The sequence below is a fragment of the Pseudophryne corroboree genome, chromosome 1 (assembly GCF_028390025.1).
Source record: "Pseudophryne corroboree isolate aPseCor3 chromosome 1, aPseCor3.hap2, whole genome shotgun sequence".
Lineage (NCBI taxonomy): Eukaryota > Metazoa > Chordata > Amphibia > Anura > Myobatrachidae > Pseudophryne > Pseudophryne corroboree.
The window spans coordinates 823158755-823177602 of NC_086444.1; the positions used below are offsets into that span (position 1 = coordinate 823158755).

Here is an 18848-nt window from a genome sequence, read left to right on the forward strand (position 1 = left end):
ACGTAAACTATTTGGTAGACCCATGGAGTCACCAGAGTGTCCACCGCCAATGCTTGCGGGTCCCTTAACCTGGAACAATATTGCTTTAGCTTCTTGTTGAGACGAGAGGCCATCATGTCTATCTGTGGAATTCCCCACTGATGTGTTAAGGACTCGACCACCTGCGGGTGAAGGCTCCAATCTCCCGGGTGGAGGTCATGTCTGCTGATGAAGTCCGCTTCCCAGTTGTCTACTCCCGGAATGAAGATTGCCGACAGCACCACCGCATGTCTTTCTGCCCAGAGGAGAATTCTTGTTACCTCCGACATTGCTGCTCTGCTCTTCGTTCTGCCCTGTCGGTTAATGTACGTTACTGCCGTCACATTGTCTGACTGAACCTGAATGGCATGATTTTGAAGAAGATGCGATGCAAGTAGCAGGGCGTTGTATATGGCCCTTAGTTCCAGAATGTTGATCGGAAGAATGGTTTCCTGACTTGACCATTTTCCTTGGAACTGTTCCCCCTGGGTGACTGCTCCCCAACCTCGGAGGCTTGCGTCTGTGGTTAGCAGAACCCAATTTTGAATCCCGACCCTTCGACCCTTGGTCAGGTGAGAAGTCTGAAGCCAACTACAGAAGAGAAATTCTGGCTTTTGGTGACCGACGTATCCTCTGGTGCATGTGAAGATGCGATCCAGACCATTTGTCCAGCAGATCCAGCTGGAAGGGCCTCGCATGAAACCTTCCGTACTGCAGAGCCTTGTAAGAGGCGAAGATCTTCCACAAAAGGCAAATGCATAGATGCACCGATATCCGGGCTGGTTTTAGGACATCCCGCACCATCGACTGGATTACCAATGCCTTTTCATGGCTGTATCCTTAGAACACCTTGAGTGAAAGTGTGAACGTCAGGAAGAGACGCAATCTCCTAGCCATCACTGAAACTTGGATTACCCCCTCTGACACAGTTTCTCCCGCTGTTCTCTCGGCAGGGGGTCTCACAATCTCACACACACCCCGACCTGGGGGTCGCTACGGTGGTGGTGTTGGGCTCCTACTACCCTCTAGCTACTCATACCAACTCATACCACCAGAACCATCACTTACATTCTCTACATTTGAGGTCCATGCCATACGCCTCTTCCAACCTGTATATCTTCGAGCAGCTGTCATTTACCGCCCCCCTGCCATGCCCTCCAAATTCCTTGACAACTTTGCTTCCTGACTTCCTCTCTTCTGACATTCCCTTCATTATCTAAGGTGATTTCAACATCCCTATCGGTAACCCCACAAAATCACCTGCCACTAAACTCCTTAACCTCACCTCTTCTCTTGGTCTCTCCCAGTGGACCTCCTCCCCCTCCCATGTGAATGGAAGCTCACTGGATCTGGTTTTCACTCACCGCTGTGATTTTTTCTGATTTCTCTAACTCCCTGTTCCCCCTCTCTGACCATCACCTGCTCACTTTTAACCTCTCTATCTGCTTCTCTATGTTTACCACATAAGACTACCATCACTAAGCGTAACATTGAGGCTGTTGAAACCACTTCCCTATCTTCCCTGTTTGACTCTCTCCTATTCTCTCTCTTTCCTGCCCTGAACAAGCTACTTCCCTTTACAATGCATCCCTTACCTCTGCTCTTGACTCTGTCACCCCACCAACCACTACACCCTCGCAGATCGACACCTCAACCCTGGCACACCAAATGCAACCAGATATCTGCAAAAATGCTCATGTACCGCTGAGCGACAGTGGAGGAAATCACGCAATAAGGCCGACTTCCTCCACTACAAATTTATGCTCTCATCCTACTTTGCTGCCTTCACCCTCTCAAAACAAGGTTACTTCAAAAACCTCATCTCCTCCCAATCCTCAAATCTCAGACGCCTGTTTGCCACTGTCAACTCGCTCCTCTGCCCACCCCCACCTCAACTCCCCTCTTCACTTTCTGCTCTTGACTTTGCCACCTACTTCACACCCAAAATTTACTCCATTCGTCAGGACTTAACATCCCACTAGAACTTGAGCAACCCCCCTCCTCCATTTCTCAACCCCCCCTTTTCTTCCCTCCTAGCAACTCTGACATCTTTCTTCCCTGTATCTGGAGAGGAAGTCATGGTCCTCATCCGGTCCTCACCCCCCTCCACCTCCCCAATTGATCCTATTCCCGAAGAGGTCTGGGTGTTGAGGAAACAGAAGAGGACGCTCTATCGAGAGACCCTGCAGGTCTGAGAACCAATGCAGTCTGGGCCACGCTGGAGCGATTAGAAATAGTATTCCTCCTTCTTGCTTGAACTGCCATATTACACGTACGACAGCCGAAAGTTCCATGGAATTGCCAGTGCATCCATGAACGCTGCTTGAGGATCCCTTGTCCTTGCTCCGAAGACTGGAACCTTGTGTCGAGATACCATCAGGTCTACATCTGGTAGGCCCCACTTGTTCACTAGTAGTTGAAAGACTTCTGATGAAGACTCCACTCTCCGGCATGCATGTCCTGAGGACCAAGGAAGTCCGCTTCCCAGTTGAGGACTCCCGGAATGAACACTTCCGATATGGCTGGCAAATGGCGTTCCGCTCACTGGATTTTTGACACTTCCATCATAGCCATGCGGCTTCGAGTGCCGCCTTGATGATTTATGTACGCCACCGTGGTGGCGATGTCTGATTGTACTTGAACAGGCCTGTTCTGTTCCAAAGGCAGGGCCAGTGTCAACGCATTGAACATTGCCCGCAGTTTCATAATGTTAATCGGAAGGAGAGATTCCTCCCTGGTCCACCGACCCTGGAGAGAGTGTTGCACCAACACCGTGCCTCAACCTCACAGACTGGCGTCCGTTGTCAGGATGACCCAGTCGGAGATCCAGAAGGGACGGCCCCTGCTTAACTGTTAGTCCTGTAGTCACCAGTCACAAATGACTACCATGTCCGCAGGCTTTCTATTAATATCTGATTCAAGCCTATTCCACTTCTTCAGGTTAGAATTATATGTCATAGGTACCGATTCTGATTTGTATGGTATTGCACGGCCACAGGGAAGCGGCTGTGCAATCCTGTACAAATAAAATGCAAATGCAGCAGGAGCAGTCTGTAGGATCTGTATTTCCATCTGTGAGATCAGAGTGCTGCGTCTGAGGATGCAGTATCAGCTCACCATTGCATTGATTGCGACTTGCTGTGGGAGCAGTCCTCAGTCAGTCAGACTAGCTGGAGTAATCGGGTCCAGGAAGTCTGCGTCCGATGACGCAGATCCTAAGCCTGGCAAGCCTAGAAAATAGGGGTGACGCCTCCGTTTTGTAAAATGGATTCTGTCGCCACCACCCAAATGGCGCAGCATGTCAATCATGTCACTCATGCTGTGGCTATGAGCAATATCGCAAGACCTATTCTGCACATGCGTAGACCCCAAACCATCAGATTTATGTACAAATCTGAAACAGGCCCATAATGCACAAGACAGAAATGATTCCAGTGGTGTAGTTTTTGTGGACCTCTTTCACACTCTTTTATATCCCCCTTCCTTTTAATAATGTCAAAACAGCATGAAGGTACTCGTTCAGTATCTCTATGCATGAAACATTGGAAATCATGGATTGGGCTGTTCAGAATAAAAACGTAATCACAATATACTTACACACAGAACTAAACCTAGACTGAGAACAAACAGAGGAACAACAAGAAATGAACAAGAGTTAATAAATTGTTAACTCGAATAACCAATCAGAACTGTCCTCAAACTAAACAACGTCATATCACCAAGGGAACTGGGTCCCCCTTCAGAATGTGACGTCAACATACATGAAGAATAAAGGGCAACCTGCTCTAAGAATTCTCTTCGCTTCCCACAGGAAGGCCAGAAGCCCGCTACGCTCAAAAGAAACACTTTCCTGTAACAGCAATAGCAGCCGGCCGTCTGTATGGGACACTGAGTGAAATCCCATGAGACCTGAGAACCCGGAATTCCCAGACGCATCGGGAGGTTATGAGGCACCATGCCGGTATGTGCCTGACCATACACACACCGGAATTTGGAACCGATGAGCAGGACCAGTCAGTGGGAACATTGGCCCCTTAACGGACCTATTATCATCCACCAGCACTCCCGGTGATACAGTTTGGAGCAGGGAAAAAAGGATCGGCAAACACATCGGCCAGGTAAGCACATGGGTATCAAGCTGAATGTGACACCTTTGCTTTCTGATGGTTCAATGTCCACAAACTTTGAGTAATGCACAAAATTATTACAAACATTGTTTAAAATTTCCTTCAGGCTACGTGTATACGAAACATCAATGCATTCTGTGTTTGTCCCACCCCCAAGATATCTCATTGTGTAGTGCAAATACAGGTGGAGTATCCCTTATCCAAAATGCTTGGGACTAGAAGTATTTTGGATATCGGATTTTTCCGTATTTTGGAATAATTGCATACCATAATGAGATATCATGGCGATGGGATCTAAGTCTAAGCACAGAATGCATTTATGTTACATATATGCCTTATACACACTTCCTGGAGGTAATTTTAGCCAATATTTTTAATAACTTTGTGTATTAAACAAAGTTTGTGTATAGTGAGACATCAGAAAATAAAGGTTTCACTATCTCACTCACTCAAAAAATTCCGTATTTCGGAATATTTGGATAAGGGATACTCAACCTGTATTCCAAATGTGGAATATCCAATATCCACAATACTTCTGGTCCCAAGCATTTTGGAAATGGGAGACTCAACCTGTAGACAATTCGTTTTATCCACTACTTGTATCCTCGTTACTTCTATACACCTTCAACAAACAAGCACACAGCTGAGCGCAGTTACAGGCGTTTCTTACTAGTGCTCACACATAACTTATTTAAGCTACAAAAGGTGAAAATTAGAAAAGATGTAATGTTATTGTGGCAAGTTAGGGAAAAAAGCATTATTGCCAACAGCAAGAAGCAAAAAAAAAAAAAAAAAAAATAAGAATTTACTCACCGGTAATTCTATTTCTCGTAGTCCGTAGTGGATGCTGGGGACTCCGTAAGGACCATGGGGAATAGACGGCCCCGCAGGAGACTGGGCACATCTAAAGAAAGATTTAGGACTATCTGGTGTGCACTGGCTCCTCCCCCTATGACCCTCCTCCAAGCCTCAGTTAGGAACTGTGCCCGGAAGAGCTGACACAATAAGGAAGGATTTTTGAATCCCGGGTAAGACTCATACCAGCCACACCAATCACACCATATAACACGTGATAGGAACCCCGGTTAACAGTATGATAACAAATGGAGCCTCTGAAGAGATGGCTCACAACAAAACCCGATTTTTGTAACAATAACTATGTACAGGTATTGCAGACAATCCGCACTTGGGATGGGCGCCCAGCATCCACTACGGACTACGAGAAATAGAATTACCGGTGAGTAAATTCTTATTTTCTCTGACGTCCTAGTGGATGCTGGGGACTCCGTAAGGACCATGGGGATTATACCAAAGCTCCCAAACGGGCGGGAGAGTGAGGATGACTCTGCAGCACCGAATGAGAGAATTCCAGGTCCTCCTCAGCCAGGGTATCAAATTTGTAGAATTTTGCAAACGTGTTTGCCCCCGACCAAGTAGCTGCTCGGCAAAGTTGTAAAGCCGAGACCCCTCGGGCAGCCGCCCAAGATGAGCCCACCTTCCGTGTGGAATGGGCTTTTACAGATTTAGGCTGCGGTAAGCCTACCGCAGAATGCGCCAGCTGAATAGTGCTACAAATCCAGCGCGCAATAGACTGCTTAGAAGCAGGAGCACCCAGCTTGGTGGGTGCATACAGGATAAACAGCGAGTCAGTCTTTCGGACTCCAGCCGTCCTGGAAATATAAATTTTTAGGGCCCTGACTACGTCCAGCAACTTGGAATCCTCCAAGTCCCTAGTAGCCGCAGGCACCACAATAGGTTGGTTCAAGTGAAAAACTGAGACCACCTTTGGGAGAAACTTAGGACGAGTCCTCAATTCTGCCCTATCCATATGGAAAATCAGATAAGGGCTTTTACAAGACAAAGCCGCCAATTCTGAAACCCGCCTGGCCGACGCCAAGGCCAACAGCATGACCACTTTCCACGTGAGATATTTTAAATCCACAGTCTTAAGTGGTTCGAACCAATGTGATTTCAGGAATGCCAAAACCACATTGAGATCCCAAGGTGCCACTGGGGGCACAAAAGGAGGCTGAATATGCAGTACTCCTTTGACAAAAGTCTGAACTTCGGGCAGTGAAGCCAGTTCTTTTTGGAAGAAAATCGACAGACCCGAAATCTGGACCTTTATGGACCCCAATTTGAGGCCCAACGTCACCCCTGCTTGCAGGAAGTGCAGGAATCGACCCAGTTGAAATTCCTCCGTCGGGGCCTTCATGGCCTCACACCAAGCAACATATTTTCGCCAAATGCGGTGATAATGTCTTGCGGTGACATCCTTCCTGGCTTTGATCAGGGTAGGGATGACTTCCTCCGGAATACCCTTTTCCTTCAGGATCCGGTGTTCAACCGCCATGCCGTCAAACGCAGCCGCGGTAAGTCTTGGAACAGACAGGGTCCCTGCTGCAGCAGGTCTTGTCTGAGCGGCAGAGGCCAAGGGTCCTCTGTAAGCATCTCTTGAAGTTCCGGGTACCAAGCTCTTCTTGGCCAATCCGGAACCACGAGTATGGTTTTCACTCCTCGCCTTCTTATTATTCTCAGTACCTTGGGTATGAGAGGTAGAGGAGGAAACACATAAACCGACTGGTACACCCATGGTGTCACTAGAGCGTCCACCGCTATCGCCTGAGGGTCTCTTGACCGGGCGCAATATCTTTTCAACTTCTTGTTGAGGCGGGACGCCATCATGTCTACCTGTGGTTTTTCCCACCGGTTGACCAGCATTTGGAAGACTTCTGGATGAAGTCCCCATTCTCCCGGGTGGAGGTCGTGCCTGCTGAGGAAGTCTGCTTCCCAGTTGTCCACTCCCGGAATGAACACTGCCGTCAGTGCTAACACATGATTCTCTGCCCATCTGAGAATCCTTGTGGCTTCTGCCATCGCCATCCTGCTTCTCGTGCCGCCCTGTCTGTTTACATGGGCGACCGCCGTGATGTTGTCTGACTGGATCAGTACCGGCTGGTTTTGAAGCAGGGGTCTTGCCTGGCTTAGGGCATTGTAAAGGGCCCTTAGCTCCAGGATATTTATGTGAAGAGAAATCTCCTGATTTGACCACAGTCCTTGGAAATTTCTTCCCCTTGTGACTGCCCCCCAGCCCCGAAGGCTGGCATCCGTGGTCACCAGGACCCAGTCCTGTATTCCGAATCTGCGGCCCTCTAGCAGATGAGCCCTCTGCAGCCACCACAGCAGCGACACCCTGGTTCTGGCCGATAGGGTTATCCGCTGTTGCATCTGGAGATGGGACCCGGACCATTTGTCCAACAGGTCCCACTGGAACGTCCTTGCGTGGAACCTTCCGAATGGAATTGCTTCGTACGAAGCTACCATTTTTCCCAGGACTCGTGTGCATTGATGTACCGACACTTTTCCTGGTTTTAGGATGTCTCTGACCAGAGATGACAATTCCTCTGCTTTTTCCAGTGGAAGAAACACTCTTTTCTGGTCTGTGTCCAGAATCATTCCCAGGAACAGAAGACGTGTCGTCGGGACCAGCTGTGACTTTGGAATGTTTAGAATCCAGCCGTGCTGTTGTAGCACTTCCTGAGAAAGTGCCACCCCCACTATCAACTGTTCTTTGGACCTCGCCTTTATCAGGAGATCGTCCAAGTACGGGATAATTAAAACTCCCTTCTTGCGAAGGAGTATCATCATTTCGACCATTACCTTGGTAAAGACCCTCGGTGCCGTGGATAACCCGAACGGCAGCGTCTGGAACTGATAGTGACAGTCCTGTACCACAAATCTGAGGTACTCCTGGTGCGGAGGGTAAATGGGGACATGCAGGTACGCATCCTTGATGTCCAGGGATACCATGTAATCCCCCTCCTCCAGGCTCGCAATAACCGCCCTGAGCGATTCCATCTTGAACTTGAACCTTTTGATATAAGTGTTCAAGGTTTTTAAATTTAAGATGGGTCTCACCGAACCGTCCGGTTTCGGTACCACAAACATTGTGGAGTAGTAACCCTTTCCTTGCTGAAGGAGGGGTACCTTGACGATCACTTTCTGTGAATACAGTTTTTGAATAGCCACCAACACTGCCTCCCTGGCAGAGGGAGTTGCTGGCAAGGCAGATTTTAGGAAACGGCGGGGGGGAGACGTCTCGAATTCCAGCCTGTACCCCTGAGATACTACTTGAAGGACCCAGGGATCCACTTGTGAGAGAGCCCACTGTGTGCTGAAAAACCTGAGACGTGCCCCCACCGTTCCCGATTCCGCCTGAGCAGCCCCAGCGTCATGCTGTGGACTTACCGGACGCAGGGGAGGACTTCTGCTCCTGGGAACTAGCTGTGTGCTGCAGCTTTTTCCCCCTTCCTCTGCCCCTCGGCAGAAAGGATGAGCCTCTAGTCCGCTTATTTTTCTGGGGCCGAAAGGACTGTACCTGATAATACGGTGCTTTCTTTTGCTGTGGGGTAGCCTGTGGCAAAAAAGTCGATTTCCCAGCAGTAGCTGTGGAAACGAGGTCTGAAAGACCTTCCCCAAAAAGTTCCACCCCTTTATAGGGTAAAACTTCCATGTGCCGCTTGGAGTCGGCATCACCTGACCATTGCCTAGTCCATAACCCCCGTCTGGCGGCAATGTACATAGCGCTTATTTTTGATGCCAGCCGGCAAATATCCCTCTGTGCATCACGCATGTATAAGACCGCGTCTTTTATATGGTCAATCGTTAGCAAAATATTGTCCCTATCCATGGTATCAATGTTTTCCGACAGGGCGTCTGACCACGCAGCAGCAGCACTGCACATCCAAGCTGATGCAATAGCGGGTCTCAATATAATGCCAGTGTGTGTGTATATAACTTTTAGGGTACTTTCCAGCTTTCTATCAGCAGGTTCTTTTAGGGCGGCCGTATCCGGAGACGGTAGTGCCACCTTCTTTGATAAGCGTGTCAATGCTTTATCTACCCTAGGGGGCGTTTCCCAGCGTGACCTATCCTCTGGCGGGAAAGGGTACGCAGCCATTAACCGTTTAGAAATGATCAATTTCTTATCTGGGGAAGTCCACGCTTCCTCACACACCTCATTTAATTCGTCAGATGCAGGAAAAACTACTGGTAGTTTTTTCTCACCAAACATAATACCCTTTTTTGTGGTACCTGGGGTATCATCAGAAATGTGTAAAACATTTTTCATAGCCTCAATCATATAACGGGTGGATCTATTGGAGGGTACACTCGTCTCATCATCGTCGACACTGGAGTCGGTATCCGTGTCAACATCTGTATCTGTCATCTGAGGTAGCGGGCGTTTTATAGCCCCTGATGACATTTGAGACGCTTGGACAGGCACAAGCTGAGTAGCCGGCTGTCCTATGTCGTCAAACCTTTTATGTAAGGAGCTGACACTGTCACGTAATTCCTTCCATAAGTCCATCCACACTGGTGTCGACCCCGCAGGGGGTGACATCACATTCACAGGCATTTGCTCCGCCTCCACATCATTATCCTCATCATACATGTCGACACAGCAGTACCGACACACAGCAGACACACAGGGAATGCTCTTACAGAGGACAGGACCCCACAAAGCCCTTTGGGGAGACAGAGGGAGAGTATGCCAGCACACACCAGGGCGCTATATAACACAGGGATATCACTATACAGAGTGTTTTCCCCTATAGCTGCCTATAATATATATATACTGTGCCTAAATTGTGCCCCCCCCCCCTCTCTTTTTTTACCCTTTCTGTAGTGCAGGACTGCAGGGGAGAGCCAGGGAGCTTCCTTCCAGCGAAGCTGTCCTCACATAATAATGGCGCCAGTGTGCTGAGGGAGTTGGCTCCGCCCCTTTTTCGGCGGGCTTTCTCCCGCTATTTTATCGTTTCTGGCAGGGGTTAAAATACACCTATATAGCCTCTGGGGCTATATATGGTGTTAGTTTTGCCAGCCAAGGTGTTATTGCTGCTCAGGGCGCCCCCCCCCAGCGCCCTGCACCCATCAGTGACCGCAGTGTGTGGTGTGCATGAGGAGCAATGGCGCACAGCTGCAGTGCTGTGCGCTACCTTGGAGAAGACAGAAGTCTTCAGCCGCCGATTTTCCGGACCACCTTCTTGTTTCTGGCTCTGTAAGGGAGACGGCGGCGCGGCTCCGGGAACGGACGACGAGGTCGGGTCCTGTGTTCGATCCCTCTGGAGCTAATGGTGTCCAGTAGCCTAAGAAGCCCAAGCTACCACCACTTAGGTAGGTTCGCTTCTTCTCCCCTTAGTCCCTCGTTGCAGTGAGCCTGTTGCCAGCAGGTCTCACTGAAAATAAAAAACCTAAACTATACTTTCTTCTAGGAGCTCAGGAGAGCCCCTAGTGTGCATCCAGCTCAGCCGGGCACATAAATCTAACTGAGGCTTGGAGGAGGGTCATAGGGGGAGGAGCCAGTGCACACCAGATAGTCCTAAATCTTTCTTTAGATGTGCCCAGTCTCCTGCGGAGCCGTCTAATCCCCATGGTCCTTACGGAGTCCCCAGCATCCACTAGGACGTCAGAGAAAAACCCATTAAACTAAAACAAAAAGGTAGCCAGTCCATGTATTTTATGGTATAAAATGAAGTGTTTCTGTATTAGTTTGCCATCATTTCAATACAAACTACGACATGTGTGCATACATGAAATTACCTGTGCTTACCTCTGTAAACACTAGAACTTTATTCTGGTCCATCACAAATGGGTATGGCAAATGAAGGTAGCCAACAAATGGATCCACTTTTTTCTAAAATGTAAAATACATTACATAATTCACAATGAACACACAGGTTTATCAATTAAGTGGGCCTTAGTGCTATATGGGGCAAGAAACACTGCTCTTGACTAGTTAAATGCTTATTTGTAATAGAAAATCCCATGAAAATATGTACATAGACCGCAACACCTAAAAGTCAACACAGGTACAAGATGTTAGCGTTATTAATCAGGTAGAATGCTTTATTCTACAAATAGAGGAAAATTATTTTGATTTGTGATCTAGTACTTCATATTATAGGGGATAGTCAATAAGAGCCGAAAAAGTCAATAAGGGCCGAAAAATTTTTGGCCTAAAAAAATGGGAGTTTCTTTGCGGCAATTTCTTTTGGCCTACTAAACTAGCCCCCGGACCCCCCCCCCCCCCCCGGGTTTAATATATTTTCGGGGTGAAAACACATAGCATCCATTATAGGCCTAAGACTCCAACTGTGTTTTAATTAGCCATGGTAAATATAGGTTTAAAGAGATTAAAGCAGAGGTGTCACTCACCCACTAGACACCCGGTGCAGAGGCCGCAAAAGAGGCGTGGCTTTCTGGAGGGGCATGCTAAGCATCCCAACCCCCATTTTTGTCACTTTGGGGGTCTGTCCCCTAAAAACTGCTGTGTTTTCAATGCTGGCTTCTACACGGTGAGAGGAGGCGGGCTGCACTTGGCTACTGTAACTGAGCAGGAGCCAGCACCTTGCTCTCACCCCTTGACCCCCCCCCCCTTGTGACACCACTGGTTTAAAGAGCACTAGGGATATATTCAGTGTTCTCTAGCTGAAAATATGATTTTGGTTACCTACCGGTAAATCCTTTTCTCGTAGTCCGTAGAGGACGCTGGAGTCCACATTAGAACCCTGGTGTATAGACTGGTCCACCAGGAGCCATTGGCACTTTTTAAGAGTTTGAGAGTGTGGGCTGGCTCCTCCCTCTATGCCCCTCCTACCAGACTCAGTCTAGAAACTGCGCCCGAGGAGACGGACATCTTCGAGAGAAGGATTTAACACAGATAGTGGTGAGATTCACACCAGCTCACACATACAAGGCACATCAAGCTAACCTAGATTGAAAACTCAGCAACTGCTGAAACATTACTTACCAAGTAACAATGCAGTACTCAACTAAAACGACGTTGTACTGAACCAAATAACGATAGCAGGAAAACGAAGCGCTGGGCGGGCGCCCAGCATCCTCTACGGACTAAGAGAAAAGGATTTACCGGTAGGTAACCAAAATCCTATTTTCTCTTACGTCCTAGAGGATGCTGGGGTCCACATTAGTATCATGGGGATGTACCAAAGCTCCCAGAAAGGGAGGGAGAGCGCGGAGGCTCCTGCAGAACTGATTGAGTGAACTTCAGATCATCGGAGGCCAAAGTATCGAACTTGTAGAACTTTGTGAACGTGTTCGATCCCGACCAAGTTGCAGCTCGGCAAAGCTGTAAAGCCGAGACACCCCGGGCAGCCGCCCAGAAAGACCCCACCGTACGAGTAGAGTGGGCCTTGACAGACGTAGGACACGGCAATCCCGCCGTAGAATACGCATGTTGGATAGTGAACCTGATCCAGCGAGAGATCGTCTGCTTAGAAGCAGGACACCCAATCTTCTTGGGACCATACAGGACAGAGAGTCCGAATTTCTGTGACGAGCAGTCCTCTTCACATAGATTTTCAGAGCCCTTACAACATCCAAGGACTTTGATGAAATTGAGGAGTCAGTAGCCACTGGCACCACAATAGGTTGGTTGATATGAAATGCCGACACAACCTTCGTAAGAAACTGCTGACGTGTCCGGAGCTCAGCTCCATCTTCGTGGAAGATCAAGTATGGGCTTTTACAGGACAATACCCCCAACTCCGACACACGTCTAGCAGAAGCTAAGGCCAACAACGTGACAGCCTTTCATGTAAGAAATTTGACATCAACCCCCTGTAGAGGCTTGAACCAGTCCGATTGGAGGAACTGCAACACCAAGTTAAGGTCCCAAGGCACCACAAAGGGAGGTTGGATGTGCAGAACTCCCTTCAAAAAGGTCTGAACCTCAGGGAGGGCAGCCAATTGTTTCTGGCAGAAAATGGATAGTGCCGAAATCTGGACCTTCACAGATCCCAACCTCAGGCCCACATCCACACCGGCTTGTAGGAAGAGTAGAAACCGTCTCAGTTGAAAGTCCACCGCAGGAAATTTAAATTTTTTGGACTCGCACCAAGATACATATTTTTTCTAAATTCGATGGTAATGTTTAGACGTTACTCCTTTCCTAGCCTGTATAAGGGTAGGAATAACCTTGTTCGGAATGCCCTTCCGAGCCAGTATCAGGCATTCAACCTCCATGCCATCAAACGTAGCCGCGGTAAGTCTTGATAGGTGAACGGCCCCTGCTGCAGCAGGTCCTCCCGAAGAGGAAGAGGCCTCGGCTCTCCTTGCAGTAGATCCAGAAGATCCGCGTACCAAGCCCTTCTTGGCCAGTCTGGAGCAATTAGGATCGCTTGAACCCTTGTTCTCCTTATGAGCTTTAGAACTGTTGGGATGAGTGGAAGTGGAGGAAACACGTACACCGACTGTAACACCCACGGAGTCACTAGTGCGTCCACCGCCACTGCTTGCTTGTCCCTCAACCTGGAACAATCCCGCCAAAGCTTCTTGTTGAGACGAGAGGCCATCATGTCGTGTCTGCTGAGGAAGTCTGCTTCCCAGTTGTCTACTCCCAGAATGAAGATTGCTGACAGCGCCAACGCGTGTTTTTCTGCCCAGAGGATGATTTTTGTTACCTCTGCCATTGCAGCTCTGCTCTTCGTTCCGCCCTGTCGGTTTATGTAAGCCACTGTTGTCACATTGTCCGACTGCACTTGAATGGCCCGATTTCTCAGAAGATGGGCCGTTTGGAGAAGACCGTTATAGACAGCTCTTAGTTCCAGAATGTTTATCGGCAGGCCGGCTTCCAGACTTGACCACCTTCCTTGGAAGGTTTCCCCTTGAGTGACTGCGCCCCGGCCCCGGAGACTTGCATCTGTGATTAAAAGGATCTAGTCCTGAATCCCGAACCTGCGGCCCTCCAGAAGGTGAGGCAGTTGCAGCCACCAGAGGAGTGAAATCCTGTCCTTTGGTGACAGACATATTCTCTGGTGCATGTGAAGATGGGATCCCGACCACTTGTCCAGATCCAGTTGGAAGGACCGAGCGTGAAACCTCCCGTACTGCAGGGCCTCGTAAGAGGCCACCATTTCTTCCAGAAGGCGAATGCACTGATGAACCGGAGGAGAATCATCATTTCTGCCATCACCTTGGTGGATACCCTCGGTGCTGTGGAGAGGCCAAATGACAGGGCCTGGAACTGAAAATGACAGTTCAACAGTGCGAATCGAAGATCAGCTTGATGCGGCAGCAAAATCGGAATGGAGAGGTACGCATCCTTGATATCCAGGGATACCAGGAATTCCCCCTCCTCCAGACCTGATATCACTGCCCTTAGAGACTCCATTTTGAACTTGAACTCCCTCAGAAAGGGGTTTAGTGATTTTAAGTTCAGAATGGGCGTGACCGAACCATCCGGTTTTGGTACCACGAAAAGGTTCGAATAGTAATCTTTGTTTTGCATATGAGGTGGTACTGGCACAATGACCTGTGCCTCCACCAACTGCTGGACGGCTTCTTGCAGGACAGTCCTGTCTGCCAGCAGAGCTGGCAAGCCTGATTTGAAAAATCGGTGAGGAGGGAGATTTTAAAATTCCAGCTTGTACCCCTGAGACACAATATCTTGCACCCAGGGGTCCAGGCCGGATGACACCCAGACGTGACTTAAATGCCTGATTCTCGCTCCCACCGGCCCCACCTCCGGGGCGTGCAGTCCACCGTCATGTACCTGAAGCAGGTTTCTGTTCCTGGGAACCTGTAGCCGCAAGTTTCTTGGACTTGGGCCGACCTCCTCCAAAGTAGGTGTTGGATGGCTCGGCCTTTCTGGGCTTGGTAGACCAAAAGGGCTGTGATGTAGCTGAAGAAAAGGGTTTCTTCGGAGCAGGTGTAGCTGAGGGAAGAAAAGGTGACTTAACAGCCGTAGCGATCCACGCATCTAACGCTTCCCCAAAGAGAGCCAGACCTGTGTAGGGTAGGGTCTCCACACTTCTCCTGGATTACGCATTGGCAGACCACTGGCACAACCACAGTCCTCGACGAGCTTATACAGACATGGAAGAAATTCCCGCAGCCATGGAACCCAGGTCTTTCATGGATTCTACCAGAAATCCTGCTGAATCCTGAATGTTACGTAAAAACAATTCAACATCACATTTCTCCATAGTATCCAAGTCTGGCAATCCAAGCACTGGCAATAGTGGGACGTAGTATTGCCCCAGAAGCCGTGTACATGGATTTGAGCGTATTATCAATCTTACAATCAGCCGGCTCTTTCAAGGCGGTAGACCCTGGAACAGGTAAAACCACCTTTTTTGAAAGTCCCATTTTTTGCTATCCTCTACCGCGAAAGGAAATGCCACCAGAACCCTTTTAGGTATCTGTAATTTTTTATCCGGGTTTTCCCAAACTTTTTCAAAAATAGCATGTAATTCCTTTGACGCAGGGAAGCTTAGCGAGGCTTTCTTATTTTCAGTGAAGTAAGCCTCCTCAACCTGCTCAGGTATTGTATCAGCAATATTCAACACATCTCTAATAGCCTCTATCATCAACTGCACCTTTTTAGCAAGAGATGCGCCCCCCCGCAACACATCCCCGTCACCGTCTGCAGTGTCAGAATAGGTATCCGTATCATCCTGCATGATCTGTGCAAGAGCACGTTTATGTAAATATACAGCGGGAAGCCCTGAGGTACCAGAACTGGGCCAGACTGCCATAGAGTTCTGTAAAGCCCGAGTTGCAGATTCATTTTGTGCAACCCTATTTGAAATCTGATAAATCATAGATTTGATAGAGGATAACCACTCAGGCTCCCTTGCTGGTATCTGTGCTAAACCAGTACAATCCTGATTACATGGAATGGGATCATCTTGAGAGGACATATCCTCTGCAGCATATGACACAGAGTCCCTGGACATTGCTTAATGGAGACCACAGACACTCCACACACACACAGGGGAGGATAGAGTTTCACCCCCAAGAGAGACACAGAGATTGGGGCCAACCCACACACAGCACTTTTAATGTAAAGGAAGACCCCTACTAGCGTTGACTGTGCACCTTAATAGGTTACACAGTCTTAATGCAGACTTCCCCCCCCCCCCCCCCCCTGCGAGAGATAGCTGGAGTTGCTGTGGAGGGACTTGCTCTTCCTGGACAGCGCTGTGCAGGCAGGAAAATGGCGCTGAAACGCTGCTGGGTCCGCTCTGAGAAGCTCCGCCCCCAAAATGGCGTTGTCTTCCCGCTCTTCACAAGGATTATACTGGCCTGAGGTAAAATGCTGGCTGAGAGCCACGGACCCCGACAGGCTTGCTGACCAGTGCAGGATTCAGGCGCTGGCTCAGGGCGCCCCTCCCAGCGCCGCACTAAGTACTGCCGAGCCTCAGGAGCGCAGTTAGTACTGCGCTCCTACCCTGTTGCCGCCATCTTCACTCCGGCCCCCTGCTTGTTAGGGGGGTCGGTGACTCACTCGCCACTGATCTTCAGCTCTGTAAGGGGGTGGCGGAATGCTCCTGGGGTGAGCGATCCCCTGTGGCGGGGAACGATCTATCCCCTCAGGAGCTTAGTGTCATGTCAGCGGAGATAGTGGCTCAGACTCTGCAGGGCGGACACTACTCCCCCCCCCGCCCCTTGGTCCCACGAAGCAGGGAGGCTGTTGCCAGCAGCCTCCCTGTAAAATAATAAACTCTAAAAATAAAAAATAGGGGCATAGAGGGAGGAGCCAGACCACACACTCAAACTCTTAAAGTGTCAATGGCTCCTGATGGACTAGTCTATACCCCATGGTACTAATGTGGACCCCAGCATCCTCTAGGACGTAAGAGAAAAATAATTTTTTACTTACCGGTAAATCTATTTCTCGTAGTCCGTAGAGGATGCTGGGGACTCCTTAAGGACCATGGGGATAGACGGGCTCCGCAGGAGACATGGGCACTTTAAGAAAGAATTTAGTTCCTGGTGTGCACTGGATCCTCCCTCTATGCCCCTCCTCCAGACCTCAGTTAGAGAAACTGTGCCCAGATGAGAAGGACAGTACGAGGAAAGGATTTTGTTAATCCAAGGGCAAGATTCATACCAGCCACACCAATCACACCGTATAACTTGTGATAACTACCCAGTTAACAGTATGAAAACAACATATCATCAGTTCAATACCGATGCAACTATAACATAACCCTTATTGAAGCAATAACTATATACAAGTATTGCAGAAGAAGTCCGCACTTGGGACGGGCGCCCAGCATCCTCTACGGACTACGAGAAATAGATTTACCGGTAAGTAAAATCTTATTTTCTCTAACGTCCTAGAGGATGCTGGGGACTCCGTAAGGACCATGGGGATTATACCAAAGCTCCCAAACGGGCAGGAGAGTGCGGATGACTCTGCAGCACCGATTGAGCAAGCATGAGGTCCTCCTCAGCCAGGGTATCAAACTTGTAGAATTTTGCAAAAGTGTTTGAACCCGACCAAGTAGCAGCTCGACACAGCTGTAGTGCCGAGACCCCCCGGGCAGCCGCCCAAGAAAAGCCCACCTTCCTAGTGGAATGGGCCTTGACCGATTACGGTAACTGCAAACCAGCCGTAGAATGTGCTTGCTGAATCAGGTTACAAATCCAGCGAGCAATAGTTTGCTTTGAAGCAGGGGCACCAATCTTGTTGGATGCATACAGCACAAACAGCGCTTCAGTTTTCCTGACTCTAGCCGTTCTGGCTACGTAAATTTTCAAAGCCCTGACCACATCAAGTAACTCGGAATCCTCCAAGTCATGCGTAGCCACAGGCACCACAATAGGTTGGTTCATATGAAAAGATGAAACCACTTTTGGCAGAAATTGCGAACGGGTCCGCAATTCTGCTCTATCCATATAGAAAACCAAATAGGGGCTTTTATATGACAAAGCCGCTAATTCAGACACTCGCCTAGCCGAAGCTAAGGCTAATAACATGACCACCTTCCACGTGAGATATTTCAACTCCACCGTTTTAAGTGGTTCAAACCAGTGTGACTTTAGGAAACTTAACACCACGTTAAGATCCCAAGGTGCCACCGGAGGCACAAAAGAAGGCTGAATATGCAGCACTCCCTTTACAAAAGTCTGAACTTCTGGGAGAGAAGCCAATTCTTTTTTAAAGAAAATGGATAGGGCCGAAATCTGGACATTAATGGAACCTAATTTAAGACCCAAATTCACTCCAGTTTGTAGGAAGTGAAGGAAACGACCCAGATGGAATTCTTCCGTAGGAGCATTCTTGGTCTCACACCAAGAAACATATTTTCGCCATATACGGTGATAATGTTTTGCTGTTACTTCCTTCCTAGCCTTTATCAGCGTAGGGATAACCTCAACCGGAATGCCTTTTTCTGCTAGGATCCGGCGTTCAACCGCCATGCCGCGGTAAGTCTTGGAACAGACAGGGTCCCTGTTGCAACAGGTCCTGTCTTAGAGGAAGAGGCCACGGATCATCTGTGATCAGTTCCTGCAGATCTGGATACCAGGTCCGTCTTGGCCAATCTGGAACAATGAGGATTGTTCTCACTCCTTTTCTTCTTCTGAGGAGGAGGAAATACATAGACTGACCGAAACACCCAAAGTGTCACTAGGGCGTTTACCGCTACTGCCTGAGGGTCTCTTGACCTGGCGCAATACCTCCCCACTCTCCAGGGTGTAGGTCGTGTCTGCTGAGGAAGTCTGCTTCCCAGTTGTCCACTCCCGGAATGAACACTGCTGACAGTGCGCTTACATGATTCTCCGCCCAGCGAAGAATTCTGGTGGCTTCCGCCATTGCCACTCTGCTCCTTGTGCCGTTGTCTGACTGGATCAGAACTGATCGGTCGCGAAGTAAGGTCTCCGCTTGAC

General features: G+C 49.0%; 1 protein-coding gene across 2 annotated transcripts in view; it reads right to left on the reverse strand.

The window, feature by feature from the left end:
* The window catches only part of MRPL1 (mitochondrial ribosomal protein L1), a 229224-nt gene that overhangs the window by 115004 nt on the left and 95372 nt on the right, over nt 1-18848 (reverse strand). Inside the window, exon 4 of one of the 2 annotated variants that reach the window (XM_063919593.1) lies at nt 10759-10842. The exons of the other annotated variant lie outside the window; for it this stretch is intronic. Within the exon in view, the coding sequence (XP_063775663.1) occupies nt 10759-10842 (84 nt within the window). The remainder of the gene's footprint in view (nt 1-10758; nt 10843-18848) is intronic. 2 annotated transcript variants of the gene reach the window in all.